This window comes from Nematolebias whitei, chromosome 22 (genome assembly GCF_014905685.2).
Source record: "Nematolebias whitei isolate Nwh7 chromosome 22, NemWhi1, whole genome shotgun sequence".
Taxonomy (NCBI): Eukaryota; Metazoa; Chordata; class Actinopteri; order Cyprinodontiformes; family Rivulidae; genus Nematolebias; species Nematolebias whitei.
In genome coordinates, this window is record NC_056519.1 from 2664125 (window position 1) to 2683404 (window position 19280).

General features: G+C 42.5%; 1 protein-coding gene across 1 annotated transcript in view; it reads left to right on the plus strand.

The window, feature by feature from the left end:
- Window positions 1-19280, plus strand: part of LOC119428592 (thyrotropin-releasing hormone-degrading ectoenzyme) — a 144781-nt gene that overhangs the window by 15897 nt on the left and 109604 nt on the right. Inside the window, exon 3 of the mRNA XM_037696276.1 lies at window positions 8024-8300. Coding sequence (XP_037552204.1) covers window positions 8024-8300 — 277 coding nt within the window. The remainder of the gene's footprint in view (window positions 1-8023; window positions 8301-19280) is intronic.

Below are 19280 nucleotides of genomic sequence, written 5' to 3' on the forward strand. Positions count from 1 at the left end.
TGCGTGACAACTTGTTGCGTGACAACTTGTTGCGTGACAACTTGTTGTGACAACTTGTTGCGTGACAACTTGCTATGACGCTGCAGTCAGTGTGCCAGGCCTGTAGGAGGCCTCAGTGCAAACGCGTCGTGTGATTCAGGTGAAGACGTTCACGTTTTCTCACAATGGTTCGTCACCAACAGTTGCAGTCGAGTTGGGCTTTATGCAGAGACCATATGTCCCCTAAAAGTGTCCACAGCGTCCCCCACAAAACGCCTCCAGGGACACGTCAGTAAACTTTGCTGTGTTTGGATCTAGACACCTGGGGGGGGGGGGGGGGGGGGGGGGTTGGCCCCGCCCATCGTAGGAGGCAACACGTGACATGAGCAAATGTTGGACCCGTTGAGTCTCTGAGGCGGACACAGACCGTCCACTCTGCAGAAGACCACAACAGGAAGCTTTAACTGGTTAACTGGTTATTATTAAACCCAACCAGGAGTTGATGTTTGTTGTGAGAAGCATCAAGTTAAAGAAAATAATCTTCAACGTAATAAAACGCTCAGACTGGACAAAGTCCTTCGACCCCTGAAGACCACCTGGACCTTAAACCGGTTTCGTAGTTCAGACTTCACTGCACCACAGCGTCCATTTCCTGCGTCCTCATCACCTTCCTTCCTTCTCTCCTTGCTTCCTTCCTTCTTTCTCTCCCCCCCCCCCCCTTCCTTCCTCCCCCCTCTCTCCCTCCCTGTGGCTCCAGCAGTCACATCTTCTACCTGAACCTGATGAATCAGCCTCCTCTTCTCACCGCGCTCCGCTCAATGTGAAGCCGGTGAATCGCAATTTGAGACGTCGCTTAGAAGAGATCTGTGTGTGTGTGTGTGTGCGTGCGTGCGTGCGTGCGTGTGTGTGATGAAACAGAAACTCCTGACTCAGCAGTTTGACTCCATCTCTGAATCTAAATCAGGTTTGTTTGTTTTTTCACCACGTGTGGCGTCTCCACATATGATGGTGGTGAATATCACAACAGGAAGTGATGTCATTTCCTGCTCTCATCTAATATTCAGGCAGTGAAGCAAAGTTTTATCTTATGAGTTTGTGTACGTGTGTGTGTCGCCGTTGTCAAGGTAACACAGTCAGCTTGGTTGTCAATCAGGATTATTGTTACAACAGGCGTTACTGTGGCAACAGCCACCGCTGGCAGGATGTCACATCGGGTGTGTGTGTGTGTGTGTGTGTGTGTGTGTGTGTGTGTGTGTGTGTGTGGATGAAGAGTGTGTGTGTGTGTGTTACAGACTCATCCTCTTTATCTCTTCCCTCTCAGGCTTTCTCCATTATTCTCTCTCTCTGTTTATTATTCTGTTTCTCCTCCTCTTCCTCCTCTCAGCTGCTCTTCCTCTCACCGACTCTCCGCAGCTCATTTCAATTTCTCCCCCTCCTCCCCCCCTCCCCCTCCTCTTACCTTCCTCTTACTTTTTTCTTTGTACTTCTCATTTTTTCCTCCCCGCTCCATCACTTTTCTTCACGTCCTCCTCTTCCTCGCCTCCTCCTGTTGATGGTGTTCACTGATCACTCCGACATCTTCAGTGGAAAACTGAAGACCTGACCCTGCCTGCAGTCCTCCCCCCTCCTCTTCCTCGCTCTTCCTTTATGTCTTTTATCGTTGCGCTGCCATCTTCAGTTTCAGCCTCTTTCAGGTCGTTTTGCTCTCACTCGTTTCTCTTTCACGTTCTTCTCTTCCTCTTTTTTATTTGACTCTTTCTGTTCGAGTCTCTTTATGTGACAAAAGAATGGATTTTTTATTAATCTGTAATAAACATGCTAACATTTAACGAAATGTAACGTTTAAAGACTTCCTGCAGCAGAGGAACGGATGGGTCCGACTCATCTTTAATTCTAACTCACTTCCTGTCGCTCCACAAAGAATCTCAGAAAAAGTATTTTTGCTGCTGAAACACCAAGTTTAGAGTTTTTTTCTCGTTCTCTCGTTTCTTCCATCTACCTTGTTCCACCTGAGCTCCCTCTCCTCCTACCTTTCATCTCTCCGTAAACCTTCAGAGCAAAATAAACCAAACTTTAGACGGGATTATCTCGTGGAGTTGAAACGTCTTCTAGCGACAGACGAGCGTAATAACTCGGCGATGTGACAACGCTCAGCCAGCTTAGACGAACCAGAGGCGAACGGGAAGTTTTGTCGTGTTTATTGTGGATTATCCGTCCTGTTTTTGAACTGGAAGCTGAAGGACTCGAGCAGGCTGACGGTCTGTCAGCTCCGACTCCAGGGATTATCCTTTAACCCCTTGAACTCCGACTACACCTTAAATTTCTGCTTTGATACGTCCTGAAGGTGAAGAGACTCAAACAAAATGCAGCTTTGCTGCAGCGTGGCTCGTTCCTTGAGGACTAACTCAGAGCCCTGAGCTCTGACTTCGGTTCCAAACCCCGAAAATGGGGCTGATTGTTTCAGGCCAAACGATGAGGATATGAAGTGAATTAAGGTTCATTTCACGGGTAATTAAGGGCGGCTCCAATTCTGCTCAGCTAAACACATTTACTGACACCGTTTAACGTCTGGGCTAAGTTTGGAGAAAACTGGGGTTGTGATGAAACATAAAACAGATTTTCTGCTGCTCTGTTACTGAAGCTGAGCTTTTAACAGCTGCAGATTCAAACTAGAGCCTGACTGATACATCGGTTGGACGATATTTTAGGTCGATAAATGCGTGTTGGTATCGGCGATAATGGTCCCATGGGAGACTACGACGAAGCCAAGTTTCAACTTGTCTGCTGACTTCCTTAGATGGAGAACTTTATTAACCGGCTTTCCCATGTATGTGAATGTTCCTGTAAAGTGCCCTGAGACAACTTTGTTGTGATTTGGCGCTATATAAATAAACTGAATTAAACTGAATTATCAGCTGACATAAATACTTCTAATTGTCAGGCCTAAAATGCTGGAACCAGCCGCAATTGAACAACGTATCCAGCAGAGGGCGCATGAAGACTACTTTCAAGTCATGACCTTTCACTTAAGTTGCACTTTCAGTGCAGCCAAAGCAGGGAGCAATACAGTGTAGCATACTTAGCTGAACAGAGCATGTCAATTTATTTTATCTGATCTGTAAAATAAAATAAAAATCCACAATAATAAATTCTCTTCAATCCTCCAACCTGCTCGTCATTAGTTACGTGCCTTTCAAGTTAGCAAGCTAATGTTAGTTTTGGTATGCTGTCCTCACAACACGCGACCATGTGAAGTTAGACAGCGAACAAAATAAAAAGTCCTCAGACGAGACTTGCTTTCTTGATTGTACTGAAGATCTTTTATTTATGAATTTGTAAAAAGACGAACGTCTCCCAAACGCATTTGTTTTACCGGAGAAAAGACGTCAGAAGATTGTTCTGTGGTGAGAACACTCACTACCTCACGTAGCCCTGTCACGATAGTTTTTTTTGGGGTGATTAATTGTCTCAGAAATTATTGCGATAAACAATAATATTGTTTGAAATTTTACAATAATTAGTAATTATTATATTGTCTTTATTAGACAAATATGGGCTGATGCAGCGGAGCGACGTGTACGGCGGAAAATACGGTAGCTGCTTGGATCCAGGTTCTGGTCCTTTTTGTCTTGATCCATGTCCATCTGCACTCCTAAAACATATAGAAAATATTTTATGTTAATATCGTTCAAGTCTGGACAAGTTTGGAACAATTCACATTCAAGTTTGGAGAGTTTCTAAACTCGTTCTAACTAATAAAAATCAACATTTTTTTAAAGTAGCTTAATGAAGCTGAGTATTCTTCATCTTCTGTACTGAAGATGAAAGTTTGGAGGTAATTCACCAGCAGGAAAGTGTTTTTAGGATCTGCAACTTCATCAAGAAACAGTGACACGTTTATCTGACAAACAAACATTTTGCATCTGATTAAATACAAAAGGACAAATGTTTTAGTCAGATTTTTTTGGTTTGAGGTGAAATAAAGCTCTAAGACTTATTGTAAAGTCAATAAAAAAACTGAAAACAATATTTTTAATGTAGGACAGAAACCTTAAACAGAACCAAACATGATGTTTGTGGACATTTGAGTTTAGAAAATAACTAAAAAAATTTACTGAAGTGTCTAAAAGTCTCAAATTTGGAATCTTCTAAATGGAAAAACCGTGCATATCTCACAGGAACATCAGTGGATCAGTTAACTGAGAGCTTTACCTTTCAGCTCCTTTTCCAGACCGGAGCAACACCCTGATTACTGCAGACGAGGCTCTGATCCGTCGGCCCTGATCTGTCCTACCGTTGCTCAAAGTACTCCCGGAGGCAACGTTTAAAGACGTAGAGAAGCTAAATGTCCTCCCAGCTTCTCCCAAACCAAGTGTCAGAACCAGAACCGGCCTTTACTCTTCCCAAAATGAAAACGGTTGATGTTGCAACTGCACGATGAACAAAGAGCAAGGTCACATTTTTATAAATAAATAAAAAAATGTTTTCAGAGTTGGAAGCTTTTAGTTTTTGTGTTTTCAGTCTGAGTCGGGCTCAGCGAGGCCTTGGCCTTTAGTATCGTGTCTGTTTGTGTTGAAGCTGCTCAGATGATCGTACCCACACACATTCTGTGCATTATTCAATAAAAACAACAACAAACCACTTTGAATATTTTGCATCTCAAGTAAACTAAAGCGTGTCCAGCTAAGGTTTTAGGGATTAGCATATTTACTTTTAGCTTCTACTACGGCTTTCTTTGATTTGTGCATTTAGGAGCAAAGCGCTGTTTTATTTACATTGTTTATCTGTTGTCTGCACTTGTTTTATTGTCTGTCATTTCAAAGATAATCAGACAAAAAGCTGCAACAGTCCTCTTCAGAAAATTATGTGAAAATGACTGTTAGTAAAAATAAAACTGCATGTATTAAAATGTGCGCCTGTTACAAAGATTACATCATCAGGTCAAACAGATAACAGACGGCAGCTCAGGGACGCTGCTGCTCTCATGTCAGTAGGGTGTCAGTGGGTCCCGAGCCTGGTCCGTGAGGAACACCATCCTGCACGTTTTACTTGTTTCTCTGCTTTGACACACCTGATTGGAATGGATGGGTGATTAACAGGCGTCTGCAGAACCTGAGGAAGTAACTAAATCACGGAATCAGGCGCGTTGGAGCAGGAAACAACTGAAACGTGCAGGATGGTGTTCCTCAAGGACCAGGGTTGGGAACCACGGGAGGATGCAGATGCTAATGATAAGGTGAAGTAAAGTGATCTCTCAGTGGTAGTAGTTGGGTAGTTATCAGAAGATTCAAAGGTTTGGCTCATGAAGGGTTATGGTTGCATTTAAGAACGCACAGGAAACAGAAAAACTCTGCGTCTTGTCAAAGCTCCAAAATTCACAGTTGAAACCGGTGCCTTCATGTAAAAAGTTGTTTTTCTCTGCAAAGAGAGGCTGAGAACTTGTTTACTGATTTTTTTATTAAAAGCTTTGTGTGAAAGATGCTAAAGAGCTCAAATCACACCGAGCGGCCGCCATTTTGAGAACCGAAGAGAGACAGCCCATGTCACGTCAAGGAGCCTCTCTCCCATTTTTCTTAGAGACACGCTGCTCGCTCCCTCACTATCCATCCTTCTGTTCAAACAGTCTTATACTACCATCCTGTGGTCAAAAAAGGTACTACACACAAAATTAACCAACATTTCTTCTTAAATTTGACAATTACTAATTATTGTTAAATTTCAAACAACATTATTGTTTATCGCAATAATTTCTGAGCCAATTAATCGCCCAGCAAAATTTGTTATCGTGACAGGCCTAGTGACTGCTACGGAGCTAAAACAGATCCAAGTATTCCGACTCGGGGTTCTTTAAACCTGAAGCCAAGTGGTAGCTTGTCTGAGCTGATCTTCAACATGTTTGACTGAGGAAAGATTAAGGGACCTGGGGGGCCACGGAAGACCCCAGAATGATGCAAGTGGTCCATATACGTGTGGTTTGGGTTTTTCTTAGTGTAAGACCACGCGAGGAAGCCGTTTCCTGAAGGGGGAAGTCGTATGTGGATGCAGGATGTTACTGACAAAGTGCTGTCCCCTGAATCAGTACCGGGAGAGACCTGGAGTAGGACTCCATGGTTCCTCTGAATCAGTACCGGGAGAGACCTGGAGTAGGACTCCATGGTTCTCCTGAATCAGTACCAGGAGAGACCTGGAGTAGGACTCCATGGTTCCTCTGAATCAGTACCAAGAGAGACCTGGATTAAGACTCCATGGTTCCCCATACCATGGTGCCAGGAGTAACATTGGTGCGTCAACACAAAGTATTGACAGAATTGGTTGTTCCCCCATGGTGCTATTGTACAAATATTATGGTCTTCTGTGACTATCCAGAACTGGGATTCATCTCTGAACCTGATACGGCGCCAGCACCGCTCCAAACACTGTTGCACTGACAGTCTACGTCTGGGACAGTGGACCCCCAGTCCGGCTGATGACGGTCCTGAGAACATGATGCAAGACGACACAAAGTGTTGCAAAGATTCCAACATCTGTGTCCAGATGAGGGTCAGGACGTCATGGGGTTCTGTAACGTCCCTTGGTGTACTTGGTCTTGGTTGACCAGAACCTTCACAAAGTGTGTTGGTGTTCCCGTGAACCCATTGGTTGAAACGTTGTGCCACTGTACGCCCGGTGTACTGTGCAGTGTGACGATACGATCACCGAGTCTCACTCAGACCCACAATGTGACCCATAACAGTGGCAGCTGACCTTCACTCTCTGCTTACGTTCTTCCAAATCAAATAATCTGTGGACCAAAGTGCATCCAGATCCAATCTTTCCTTCTGGATCCTGATTCTTTTGTCTGTCAGTGATGACAAAAATCAAATAAAGTAAAAAAACTGGCAGCAGAATGTTGTTCAAATTACGAGCAGCTGTAGAGGAACAGATGCCACTTTGTCACTGCCTCCAACCCAGTTTTCTCCCCCTCATGGAGATGATTACTGCTTGGATCCACCCAGGTCTTAGACAGATCCACGCAGACCTTAAGCTGAGAGGAGATAGGAGTGCTAGAAAGAGATAAAAAAGAAGACGTGAAAGCCTGAAGCTGAAAGTATCCAGGGAGAAGAAAGTCTTTATAAGAAGAAGAAAAAACGCTCACAATGGAAGAAATGGGAGGAAAAGATTAGAAGAGAAAGATAAAAGTAATGAAAAGAAACTCTTCTTTACAAAGTTCGACAAAAATAATATGAACCAAGCTGGGACTTGGTGAATGGGAAATGAGGTTTTCTAATTTATAGCAAAGATTTAGTTTTTAATAAAGAAGTAAAGATAATGTCCCCAGCCTCACTTAAAGGCAGTTTCTGTGAATAAATATTTATTAGTGGTCAAATTAAATTAGTGTCATCATTTATTAGGAACGGATGTTAATTTAATTAAAACCTCCAGCCTCTTTAAATTAACTGGTAAATATATTGTTACTATTTTAAAAAGGAAGAAACTGAGAGATGATGATTGGTGATTTAACTCAAAAAGAAAGTTTGGGAATTAAATTGTAAGCAGTTAGCTAACCTAGCTTAGCTTAAAGGCTAATAACATGCAGTCAGATTGAGATTTGCTCCTTCTTAAAAGTGTTAAAATCTTTTTTACAAACTTAAGCTCACAGGTCAGTCTGTTACTTTAAAGTTGGATATACAAAAACGATCATGGCATCCCATAATATTTTATAAGAAACACTGTAGGAGAAGCTATTGGCTAGCATGATATTAGCAGAAAGCTAGCAGTGTTTAAAAAGAGCTTTTTCCAATATATTTATCCGTAAGTTTACCACGACTGTGCTTCATTGTTACTGTCAGATTACATCATCATCTTCAAATTAATGTGGAATTCCTGGAAGTTTTTTTTTTTTAAACTATGGACTGAAGCCTGAAGCTAGCTCAGATTTTATCGAGCACAGATTTCACAGACCATCCAGTCATCAGTCATTTTTACACCTCACTTCATCTCTAAAAGAGTTTTTTCCATCTTTTTATTTTTGGTAATAATAGTTTTGTTGCGTTTCTTTGCTCAGGTACCTGGCGGTCACTCAGTTCAGTCCGATCCACGCCCGAAAGGCCTTCCCATGCTTCGACGAGCCCGTCTACAAGGCCACTTTCTCCCTGAGCCTTCGCCACGACCCGCAGTACACGTCTCTGTCCAACATGCCCGTCGAGGCCAGCTCGCTGTCAGACGAGGACGGCTGGCTGATGAACCGCTTCGCCCGGACGCCACGCATGTCCACATACTACCTGGCCTGGGCCGTCTGCAACTTCACCTACAAGGAGGCGGAGACGGACAGCGGCGTCACGGTCAGTACCAAAACCTCCTAACAGACATTTCCTCTTTTCTTTTTGTCATTATCTCTGCCATCATCAGAGACAGACTTTTATTTTTGAATAGCTTTATTTTGAAACACCTGGTTAAATCCCTTTCCTGTTTTGCCCGTTAAGTTTGGAACTTTAATAAATAATTTGCAGAGGATTTTATTTAATTTGCCTTGTTCCAATTTCTAAAAATGACTAATTTACTAATAATGTTGCAGCCATGATGGAATAATCTACAAGTAACCTGACTCAGAATCTGCTGAGTCACTGGTTGCTATGGTGATTCCCACCTTTTCTGGGGAGCAGAGGGAGGAGCTTACAGCACTGTCCTGTCAAATAGGCACAAAACTTCAGCTTTAAAGAGTATCTGTGTAAAAACTATAAGTGGTAACCAAAAGATTCTTAAACCACGAGCAACAGAACCGTCTGTTCACTGCATTTGAAAAGTTTTATTTATTTATAGTGTTTTTATAGGAGATATAAACTCACAAACGATTCAAAGTTGATTAGTTTGTGTACGTTCGCTGCATTTTGTGGTATTTGAGAGAAATCCATAATTCCTGAAACAGGAAGAGACAGACGGAGTGAAAGAAAACAAAAACACTTTTGTTTTGATGTACCAGTGATATAAGTTAATGTACTCAAAGTTTAAACACATGCCACATCATTACACTAAGTTGAGTGTTTCGTTTTAAACTCCAACTGTTATCGTGTGAAAAGCGTTAAAGATATTAAAACACCAGTTGAGTCATTTAAAGTTCAACTTTCTGGGACTTGATTAAAGTTCTGATTGATGTGTTTATTGTGACAGACTGGGTTTTACCTTCGTGTTCAGGATTATTTTTTAGTTTGATGCCAATTTTATTCACGTCATACGGAGTCGAAACATCAGAGCCCACAGTTCCTGATTGAGCCGCGTGTTTTGATTTGTTTTTGTGGGTTTTTCTAACAGTATGGGAGGAGTAGCTGAAATTCATGACAAACATTAGAAATAACAGCTGAATGGTAATAATGGCGCCTCAGTGACAGAAACTGATGTTTTAGCTCCTTTTTTCCTGAACACACAACTACTATTTGGGTTATTTTATATTTTAAAGCCCCGTCCTGTCTGTGATTTAACTGCCGTGTTGCACACCGAACGCTGCATGTTGTTGATTCTGTCAGCCTCTCTTCTTCTTCTCTCCGTCACTTCAACTCTTCTGGGACTCAGGCTGTCTCCAGTCTGAGAAGGAAAAGTCTCTGATGAAACCCAGCGCCGAATACTGTTCCCTCAGCAGCATATCTAACCGTGTTCCACATCAACCAGTCCTCGTCTCCAGGGTTCACACAGGAAATATGAGCCACAGTTGTCACCAGCAGACAATTATTGACACAACTAGAGAAACTGCATTTCCTGTGAAAATGCAACATGAATGCTGATTTCAGAAGAACTTGCTGAAAAACAGCTGAAATTAGCTAAAAAAAACATTCTGAATTGTAGCTGAAATCAAAGAACAAGCCTAAATTAGCAGAAGAAAGCAGAAAGAACACATTTTTGCTGAATTACCGTATTTTCCACAGTACATGTCACACCGCCCTGCAAGTCTCATCAGTCCAAAAATGTCTAATAAAGTGGACACAAAAAAAAGAAGCTGCTTCACCGCATAAGTCGCATCTATAATGTGTCACCACTGACCACCCGGAAACGTGGGCCGGCGTTGTGCCAAAAATTGATTGGCTGCCCTGGCAGCCGCGGGTGCGTGCACAGGAGGACTTTAGCAAGAATTGAACAAGATAAACACTTAAAAACAATTATTTGTTTGCTCAACATTATAGCAAAGGTGTTTCTCAGTCTAACTTTTCCTTAATAAATGCACTTTGATGGTCAAATCAGCTGCATTTCACCTCTGCGGCATCGCAACATTCAGCTGGCTTGACATTTGCTCCAGGAGTTCTGGAGCGAGACGAAGGTGGCTTAGTATGGCAAGCCAAGTGTCTCATTAATAGCCACTTTTGCCTATTAATGAGACACTTGGATTGCCATATTACTCGAGGGCCCTCTAGTGGTTGAAAATGGTAGTGTTCAATATTTTCCATGTCAGAATGAATGAAATCATCTGATCTCAGCCAAAAATTGGATTATAAATATGGAAAAAACATAAATAAGTCGCTTCACTGTTTAAGTTGCAGGGCATGCTAATTTATGCAAAAAGGTGCAATTTGTACAACAAAATTACAGAGGTATAAATCGCAGAAATACGTACAAAAATGAGTAAATTAGCTAAAAATAGCTGAGAAGTACCTGAAAAGGCAGAAAGCAACTTAAACTATCCGGAGGAATCTGAAAGAGCTGAAATGACCTAAAAATGTAAAATTAACAGAAAAACCTAAAAATTTAGCATAAAACAGCTAAATAGTAGCTGAAATAGCAGAAAAAGCTGAAACTAGCATAAAAAAACTAACAAACTTAAATTACCATAATGAGGCTGAAAGTAGCAGAAATTAGCATGAAAACTTGATTTTTTTCTAAAAACAGCTGAGATTAGCTAAAAGAAATGCTAAAAAAGTAGCTGAAAAGGTAGAACAAGCTTAAATTAGTAGAAGAAAGTATAAAGAACACACGTTTGCCCAGTTAGGCTGAAAGAAGCAGAAATGAGCACAAAAAGAAATTATCTGATAAAAGCTGAAATTACAAAAAAAATAAATAAAACTGCTGAAAAGTAGCTAATAAAATCAGAACGCAGTTTAAATCACCAGAAGGAAGTGGCGAGAGCACATTTTTACTGAATTAGGCTGAAAAAAGTTAAAATGAGTGCAAAAAATGTTCTAATAAGTTCTAGTTCTAAGTTCTAGTAAGATCTGAACGACTGAAAATGAGCTCAGTTCATTTTCTGTGAGGGAAAAATGGCAGAAAAGGCTAAAAATTTCAAAAAGCTAAAGTTGCACCAATACCAAAAGTCATCGCACCCTTCTCCTGAAAGAGCTGAACGTTTTGTTACCCAAACTGCTGAAATAGCTTAAAAGCTGCCGGACGAGAATCTCTCTGAAAAACATACGGAGTCGGGATAGAAGTCGTAATAATAAATATAAACAGGAAAGCAACAGTGTGAATGCTTCCTAAACTTTCCCATCATCAAGCTCCAATTTGGAATAACAGCTTCAGATTCCAGGAGGAAACAAGTGAGGATGAACGAGTTGTGATTATGAGAAGGTGCTATTTAAGAGACTGAGCTGAATACAGCACCTCAGACTGAGGAAGTCTCTCGGATGAGAGACGAAACGTTTCTACATTTTTTTGCTTTGTTTTGTTTTTTGTTTTTTTGAATGTCCAGAGGACCAGATTGAACTTTTTTGGATTTTTCTACCTGGATTATTGAGCATGCATCAGGATATTATTCGACGTGTTTTATTTATCTTCTTTGGGTTTTAAACGGTTCGGCGAGTCGTCGGCATTTTTCCGGATAGTTTTTAACATCCTCAAAAGAGGCCGACGTTGGAGCTGGTGTCTGCGGAGCAGCGTAATAACTGACCTCTGAGTCCTCTGGGAGCATCAGGAGGTTTTTATTTCCTGTAAGTTCCACAGCAGCAGTCGGGTTTATCTCCTTTTAAACTACAACACGTCTTTTCTGCAGATCTTTAGCGAGTTTCTCTCGACCGACTCTTGGTGACAAACATCAAACTGAAATTCTTAACGGAGTTTCCAAAATGTCTCAAACGTTTTCAGATTTCTGCAGGACAGGTTTGAAAAATTCAGGCAACAAATATCCTGATGCATGCTCAATAATCAGGCAACAAAGTTTCTCTAGAGGTGGCTGCAGATTCTTTGCGTACGTCTGAAACTCATCTCCGTTTATTTTTTATGATTCCAGTTCACTGATTTTGTTTGTTTTGGGAGTCAGAGTGATTCCAAGTGAAAATGTCCTGATTTTCTTACTTTGTGTCTTCAACTGTCCTCCAACCGTCACAGACCAGTGATGCAACTCATGGTGCGTTCACTGACCTGGAGGGGGGATTTTTGAGCTCTGAATCTGTCAAACACCAGTCAGCTGAAATATCAAACAGGTAATGACCAGTAGAGAAGCTAAAACCAGACTGGATCCCCACTGTCGGCTCGGTGGTTTGATCCCTATGTTTGGTTCAGTCGTTTGATCCCTATGGTTGGTTTGGTGGTTTGATTCCCATGGTTGGCTCGGTGGTTTGATCCCCGTGGACGGCTCGGAGGTTTGATCCCCATGTTTGGTTTGGTAGTATGATCCCCATGGTCGGTTCGGTAGTTTGATTCCCACGATCAGCTCGGTGGTTTGAGTCCCATGTTTGGTTCGGTGGGTTGATCCCCATTGGTTCAGTGGTTTGATTTCCTGCCCTGTCCTCACCCAGACTTTGATCTCCAGGCTGAACAATAAAATGTGGTTCTGCTGTTTTCCTGTCAGACGTTTGGAAACACGCCACCGAACCACCAGAGACCCTCTTTAAGGCGTGAGACCTCCGTCTTCTTTGAGCTCAGTGTGTCTCTTCAGTAAGAACACGTTGCTAACAAACAACACACTGCACCACCTGAACCCACTCGACTGACCCTCAGAACCACGAGAAGACCTCGCTCTGAGTGTACTCTGGACCTTTACGGGTCTAGAGACATCTGTTAAACACAGACGGGACGATTGAGGCGGAAACGTTCGTGATCTTAAGGTGACATGGAAATTAAGATGTGAACTCAAGATGGCACCTGTGCTGTTTCAACATGAGTCATTAATCAGCTTCCTTCCAGGTTGTTACCACGTCCTGACGTCTCTTTTTGTCCACCTGGAAGGTGTGATACTCCTGGACCTGTTGGGGGTCCCAACAACCAGATCTGAGCCGATGTGGACCCTCAACAGCCGACGTCTTTGGTTTCATCTGAACTCTCAGGGTCCGAGCGTCACGCTTCTGATCCACTGTTTCTCTGAGCTCATTGCTGATGTCGTTCTGCCTTGGTGTTGTTAACACACACACACACACACACAGTTCCTGGCTGATACTGACCCTCTGAAGTCCTGCGGGCTGGAATCAGATCTGGGTCACTGTCAGCATCCAGAACCAAACCACCGGGTCAAGTTGAGCATCAGGATGTTCTCCTGCTCCTTCCTGGGCCTCACGTTGCTCATCGAATCTGCTGGGATCCTGATTTAAAAGTCAAATCAGTCAGCTGTTTGTTCACCTGGTGTTTCCAGCAGAAACCGGGCCAAGTTCTCGTACGGGGACGCATATGTCCGTAACCTTGTTTGTCCTCCTTCCTCTCCTCCCGTCATCTCTCCATCGGTGTAATTACAGCTCATCTATCTCGTCTGTCAGAAACTCAAGGACGGCTCTCCAACACACAGCCTGTGTCTCCTCGTTACTGAATTATAATTTAGGCGCGATGCCGGTTTAATGACAAATCATATCTGAGTCATTTATACCCATCGCCAGCCTCAGACGTTCTCGCAGGGAGCTGGTGGGGAGAGTTTTGGGGGTGGAACCAGTCAGGCTTAACTCGGCTTCATAATGAGAAGATTAATCTTTATTTTAGTTCTTTCTATTATTGCCCACAAAACCCAAATCCATTATTTCACATTCGTCACAGGCAAACAGCAGGAAGCATCAAACAGTCTGTAAGGTCTGAGGGGTGTTCCTCTGCTGCCGAGCTTCTGGCTAAAGCACCGGATCGGACCACTGTCCCGAAGAAGGTCCACCTGGTTGGGTTTGGGCTTTCAGTAGAGACTCAGAACCACACCTGGTCTGGGAGAACAGGCTCCCAGCTATAAAATGTATTACCATCTGCACATGTACATGTGAACAGCCAGAAACCAGGTTCTTTCTGCTAGAGCCCACATGTTTGGGTCTGAAGGCCAGAACTCTCCCAAAGCTCTAAGTGTGTCCAATTCAGAGTTACAAAGAGGTAGAAATTTCAGACAAATATTTTTATTAGAGCCCGACCCATATTTAAATGTTGGCCATCACCGATACCGATACTGGGAAGACGAGACTAATGCCAATAATCGATATAATGGCTGAGCGTTTCCTGTTTTAACTCTTTAAGTCTTGAAACAGTCTTTCTAACGTGCGCTCACGTTTTCTATCCTCCACTATTCACCATAAAGTTATCAAATGTGTTACAAAAATATAAATTAAACAAAGAAACGTCCTTCCTGTTCAGTGATTAAACAGTCACATATGATGAAGGTCTAATTAATACTGACTGCAGCGGAGTTTATTTTTCTTTGTAGAGAAGTAAAGATTTCAGACAAACAATTTATTTCATTGAGGACAACAAAGATAACATTATTAACACTGATATATATTTTACCTGTATGTTAGATTTATTGTTCTGGATAAAGTTTTACAAGTAATAGCCTATGCTAGGTTATCTAAACATTAGCTTGCTAACTTGTGCGGCGCGTAGCTAATGACTAGTGGATTGGAGGATTGAAGATAATTTATTATTTTTGATTTATTTTACAGATCAGTTAAAATAAACTTATCGTGCTCTGTTCAGAAAAATACACCACACAGTGTTGCTCGCTGCTTCGACTGCGCTGAAAGTGAAACTTAAAGTGAACGGCCATGACTTGAAAATAGTCCACATGCACCCTCTGCTGGATACATTGTACAATTACACCTTTTGCAGTAAGGACACAGCTTGTTCCCAGTGTTTATATCAGTGCATAATGGGACAGTTAACATCTATATTGGTCTGAAATATCGGCCGCACTGATATATCGGTCAGGCTCTTAACTTTTAGACGCCTGTCGAAAGGCGGGTACATTTTGGTAAATTCTCCATCCGTCCATACGAACGTCTGGAAACTTTCTCTTGTCCCGCCTGTAACTTTTGATCCGCTCAAGAAAATTTTACGAAACGTCATCCACTTATTATGCGCCATCACCAGACGGAGTGTCATGTGTAGGTATCTTCACCCTAGCTCCAAGGTCAAGGTCACAAACCAAGGTCAAGGCTTTAACAAGCTTGTCTTTGCCGTTACTATAGATCGCTGTGTAATAGTTTGTTGACGTGCGTGTGATGTGCCATGTCCAGAACTCTTAACTTTGCACCCAGTGTCAAACTGCTGTAGGACTAATGGTTTCCTCCCAAATCCCCCCACCCCCCACCTCCAATCTGCACAAACGCACCCGTCATGTCTGGTTTTACACAGTTGGTCTAACGCTCCACAGAGTTTCTGGTTCAGCTCGGACCTCGGTCTGAAGTCATGTTTTCAGTGCAGCAGAGTTTTGCTCCAACAGTCCGTCGACTCTTCTGAGTTGAATTTCTGTGTTTTAGTCCAATTTCCATCAAGACTCTTTCTGCAGGAGCTGCTCTGTCAACGTGACATTTCTTCCTCTTGTGCAGAAACAATCAGACGATTTACATCAGGAGCTGAGCTTTCAGCTTCAGCTTTTTATTCAGCAGGAATAAAAATGTCACGTTTCTGTTTGTCAGATCCCTCTCTGTACTTCACAGCTCCCCCAGGTGTGTTTTAGGCCACAGTTGTTCATTTTGGCCTCACAGTTGTGAACCTGTTAGACTGAATTGGAGAATGTTTTTCTCAATAGAGGACTTTCTAAAGTCCAGCCCGAGGCCTGAGGGGGTAAAGTGAAAATGGCAGGGGAGGCCAGCACTCAATGGTTGTTAAAAGTGTGAGAGTCTGTGCTCAGTGCAGAACCCAGAGGATGTTTTTATTGTCATCAGAGGCGAGTTGGACCTGCAGCACAGCTGGACACAGCTGGACGCTGCAGAAACAGAAAAGGTTTAAAAGCACTTACCTGAAATTTACTTGCAAACAGATCGAGGCTCGTTTATTTAGTTTAAAGCAGCGACACCAGATGGAATTAAACATCAGCGTAAACATGACGGCTCTTGTTGTGGCGGTAAATATATTTTATCAACAGAAAAATTACAATTTCTGAGTTTATTTGCAACATTCTACACCTTTGATCTATCTATCAGAAAGCCTTGAAACAAAATCAAGAAAATACTTTTTGTTAAATTTAATTATACAACACCGTCATGACGAGCTGGCAGAGTTGGTCATATGATTAGGGGAGGGGTTAATTATTGTTAGGGGAGGAGCCAAGTTGTGATTAGAGGAGGAGTCAAGTTGTGGTTAGAGGAGTCAAGTTGTGATTAGGGGAGGAGTTAAGTTGTATTTTGGGGAGGAGTCGAGTTATGTTTAGAGGAGGAGTCGAGCTGTAATTAGAGGAGTCGAGTTGTGTTTAGGGGAGGAGTCAAATTGTGTTTAGGGGAGGAGTCAATTTGTGATTAGGGAATTGTCAGTTTGTGGTTTGGGGAGGAGTCAGGTTGTGATTAGAGGAGAAATAAAGATTTGATTAGGGGCAGAGTCAGTTTTGTAATTGGGGCGGGGTCAATGGTGTGATTGAATATGGAGTCAGTGTGATCGCGGTGGGATTGTGCTGTGATTTGGGGTAAGTTGGTGTTGTCATTAAGGAAGGAGTCAATGTTATGCTTGAGGGTGGAGTCAATGATGGGGTTTGGAGGAGGAGTCGGTGTAATTAGGTGTAGGAGTCAATGACATGTTTGAGGGTGCTGTCAGTGTTGTGATTGGGGCGGAGTCATATGGAGTAGTGACTAGAAGCCGTTATAAAGTTGTTATTGGGGGCACGGTCGTGTTTGGGGTGGAGGGTTTAGTGGTTACTGGGCGGAGTCATATATAGTTTTTTTTTTTTTTAGGGATGCACGATATTGGATTTTTGGTCGATATGTTAAAACTTATTTGGCCGATAACCGCTGCCGATATTTTATATACGTTCCTTTATCAGAACATAGCATCTTATTTAGGCTTATTTGCTTTATTTACAAAAATTGTGTAACAGCTGTAAGAGCTGGTGACATATATTCAGTAACAGTCATATGATATGCACAGCACTTTAACTTATATTACATGAAAAGTGTTAAATGTTATTTATTAGCATTAGTCACCTGAGATGCTGTCTCACCTGTGGAGGCTTGTTCCAGGTTCCTATAGCTGCAGTGTGGGATCCTCTGCACTCCTGTGCATGAAGGACAGACTTTTTAAGTTCAAAGTTTTTATCTATCCATTGATCCGTAAGACTATTCATGCTAACAGGGCTAACACGATGTCTTCGACTGGGGACGATGTAGCGAGGCTCAACGTCGTCCACAAATCTTCGGAATCCGACATCCTCACAAACGAAAAATAAAACTTCCACACCGTCGACATTTTGAATTTTCCTCTCTGCCGTGAGATCAGGTAGGCGCACGTGATGTCACCACGTTGTGCTGCCGCTGCAGGTAAAAACAGCGCCTTTTATATCGGTGAGTGATTTTAATGGAATGGCTGATGTCCGATATTTAATTTTATCGCTAATATCGGCCGATACTGATACCGTGCCGATAATATTGTGCATCCCTAATTTTTTTAAGGGGCGGAGTCGTATGGAGTCATGATTAGAGGCGATGCCTGAGGTGTGATTAGGGGCAGCGTTGAATGGCATCATTATTTGGGGGCGGGGTATAATGGCATCATTATTTGGGGGCGGGGTTGAATGGCATCATTATTTGGGGGCGGGTTTGTTTCTGTTGTGTTGCTGAAGGGGGTTGTTGGGGGGGCTTTTTGATTTGAAGTGTCCTCAGACAGAATAATGTAACAAACCCTGCAGACCAATGAACTCCACTAAATGTACATTCAATTGTAATCTTCACATCATTAATGACTTGAAACTAATTCAATAAGAGTCTGTCCATTTACAGATATTTAGCTGCTCCCATTTTAGTTTTAAACCCTGCTGCAAGTTAGTGGATCACATAAAAAAAAAAAAAAACACTAAAATCTTTTGTCGACACTTTTCCAGTAGAGTTTCATGATCCGCGCAGGAAACTGACGGAGACGTGATTAGATAGTCACAAACCGCAGCTTCTCCACCCCTGATTATTGAATGAATGTATTTTCTTTGCTCCAGCTTCCTGTCACACCGAGATAATTCATGAAGTTACCCAGAATGCTGATATGAGATGAGGGCGGAGCTTATTTTGGTTGAGTTACATTAAAAACAGGGTATGGTTGAGTTTTCTGTACGCATGTTTTTGTATTTGCAAAGCGTCGGCTCTCTGTTTCAGCTTCGCTCTCGTATTAAAATCCTTGTTTTAGCCTGAAGGCATCGGAGACGCTGCTGTCTGTTTGCAGAGCAGCTCCCTCTGACAGAAACATTAATCCTCCTCCTCCTCCTCCAAACCTCTGAAAGGAACAGCTTTATGTGACGAAGGACAAATAAAACGTCCCTCCATCCTCTTCCTCTCAGATGAAAGTCCTCAGAACGGCAGGAAGAAAAGCCAGACTCGCAGAGAGGATTTAGTCTAAATCATGCAAATTTACACTCGGCACAAACTTCCAGTCAGTCAAAGAGACGGAACATGAATATTCAAGAACCGTCGTCTTGTTCAGAAAGTTTCTGATGTTTCTCGGTGAAGAACTTTGAGCTGGAGCAGCGAGAGCCAAAGAATTCCTCCAGATCACATCTCCACCATCTGGAGCTCCGGTTTTTAAAAAGCTGTTCTTTTTTTTATTGCTCTTTGAGTTTGTCCTGTCGAGAGACTTCGGTGTCCTGGTTGGACAACGTCCTCCACGTCAACAAGAGTCAGAAAAGTTTAGTTCTTGTTCTGAGGAGGGACCTTCTGGACCTGATTCTGGTTCTGCAGGGGGTGGGGGGTTGAGACGTGGATCCTGAGAAGTTTATTTGTTTCAAAGTTGAACTTAGTGAAATTAGTTTGTTCTAAATGTGGTTTCAGATCTACTGATGGTCCTGGGAGACCTGCTGCTGGATTATACAGGAATTATTGAGAATCATCTGGAATCATCTGGCGTAATCTGGAGTAATCTGAAAGTTAGAGAACTAAAACAGAGCTGAAGTACAGACAGTAAAATATATTTAAACATTATCATGTAGGGACAGATGGGACACATAGGGACAGATGGGACACTCTGGGACAGATGAGACA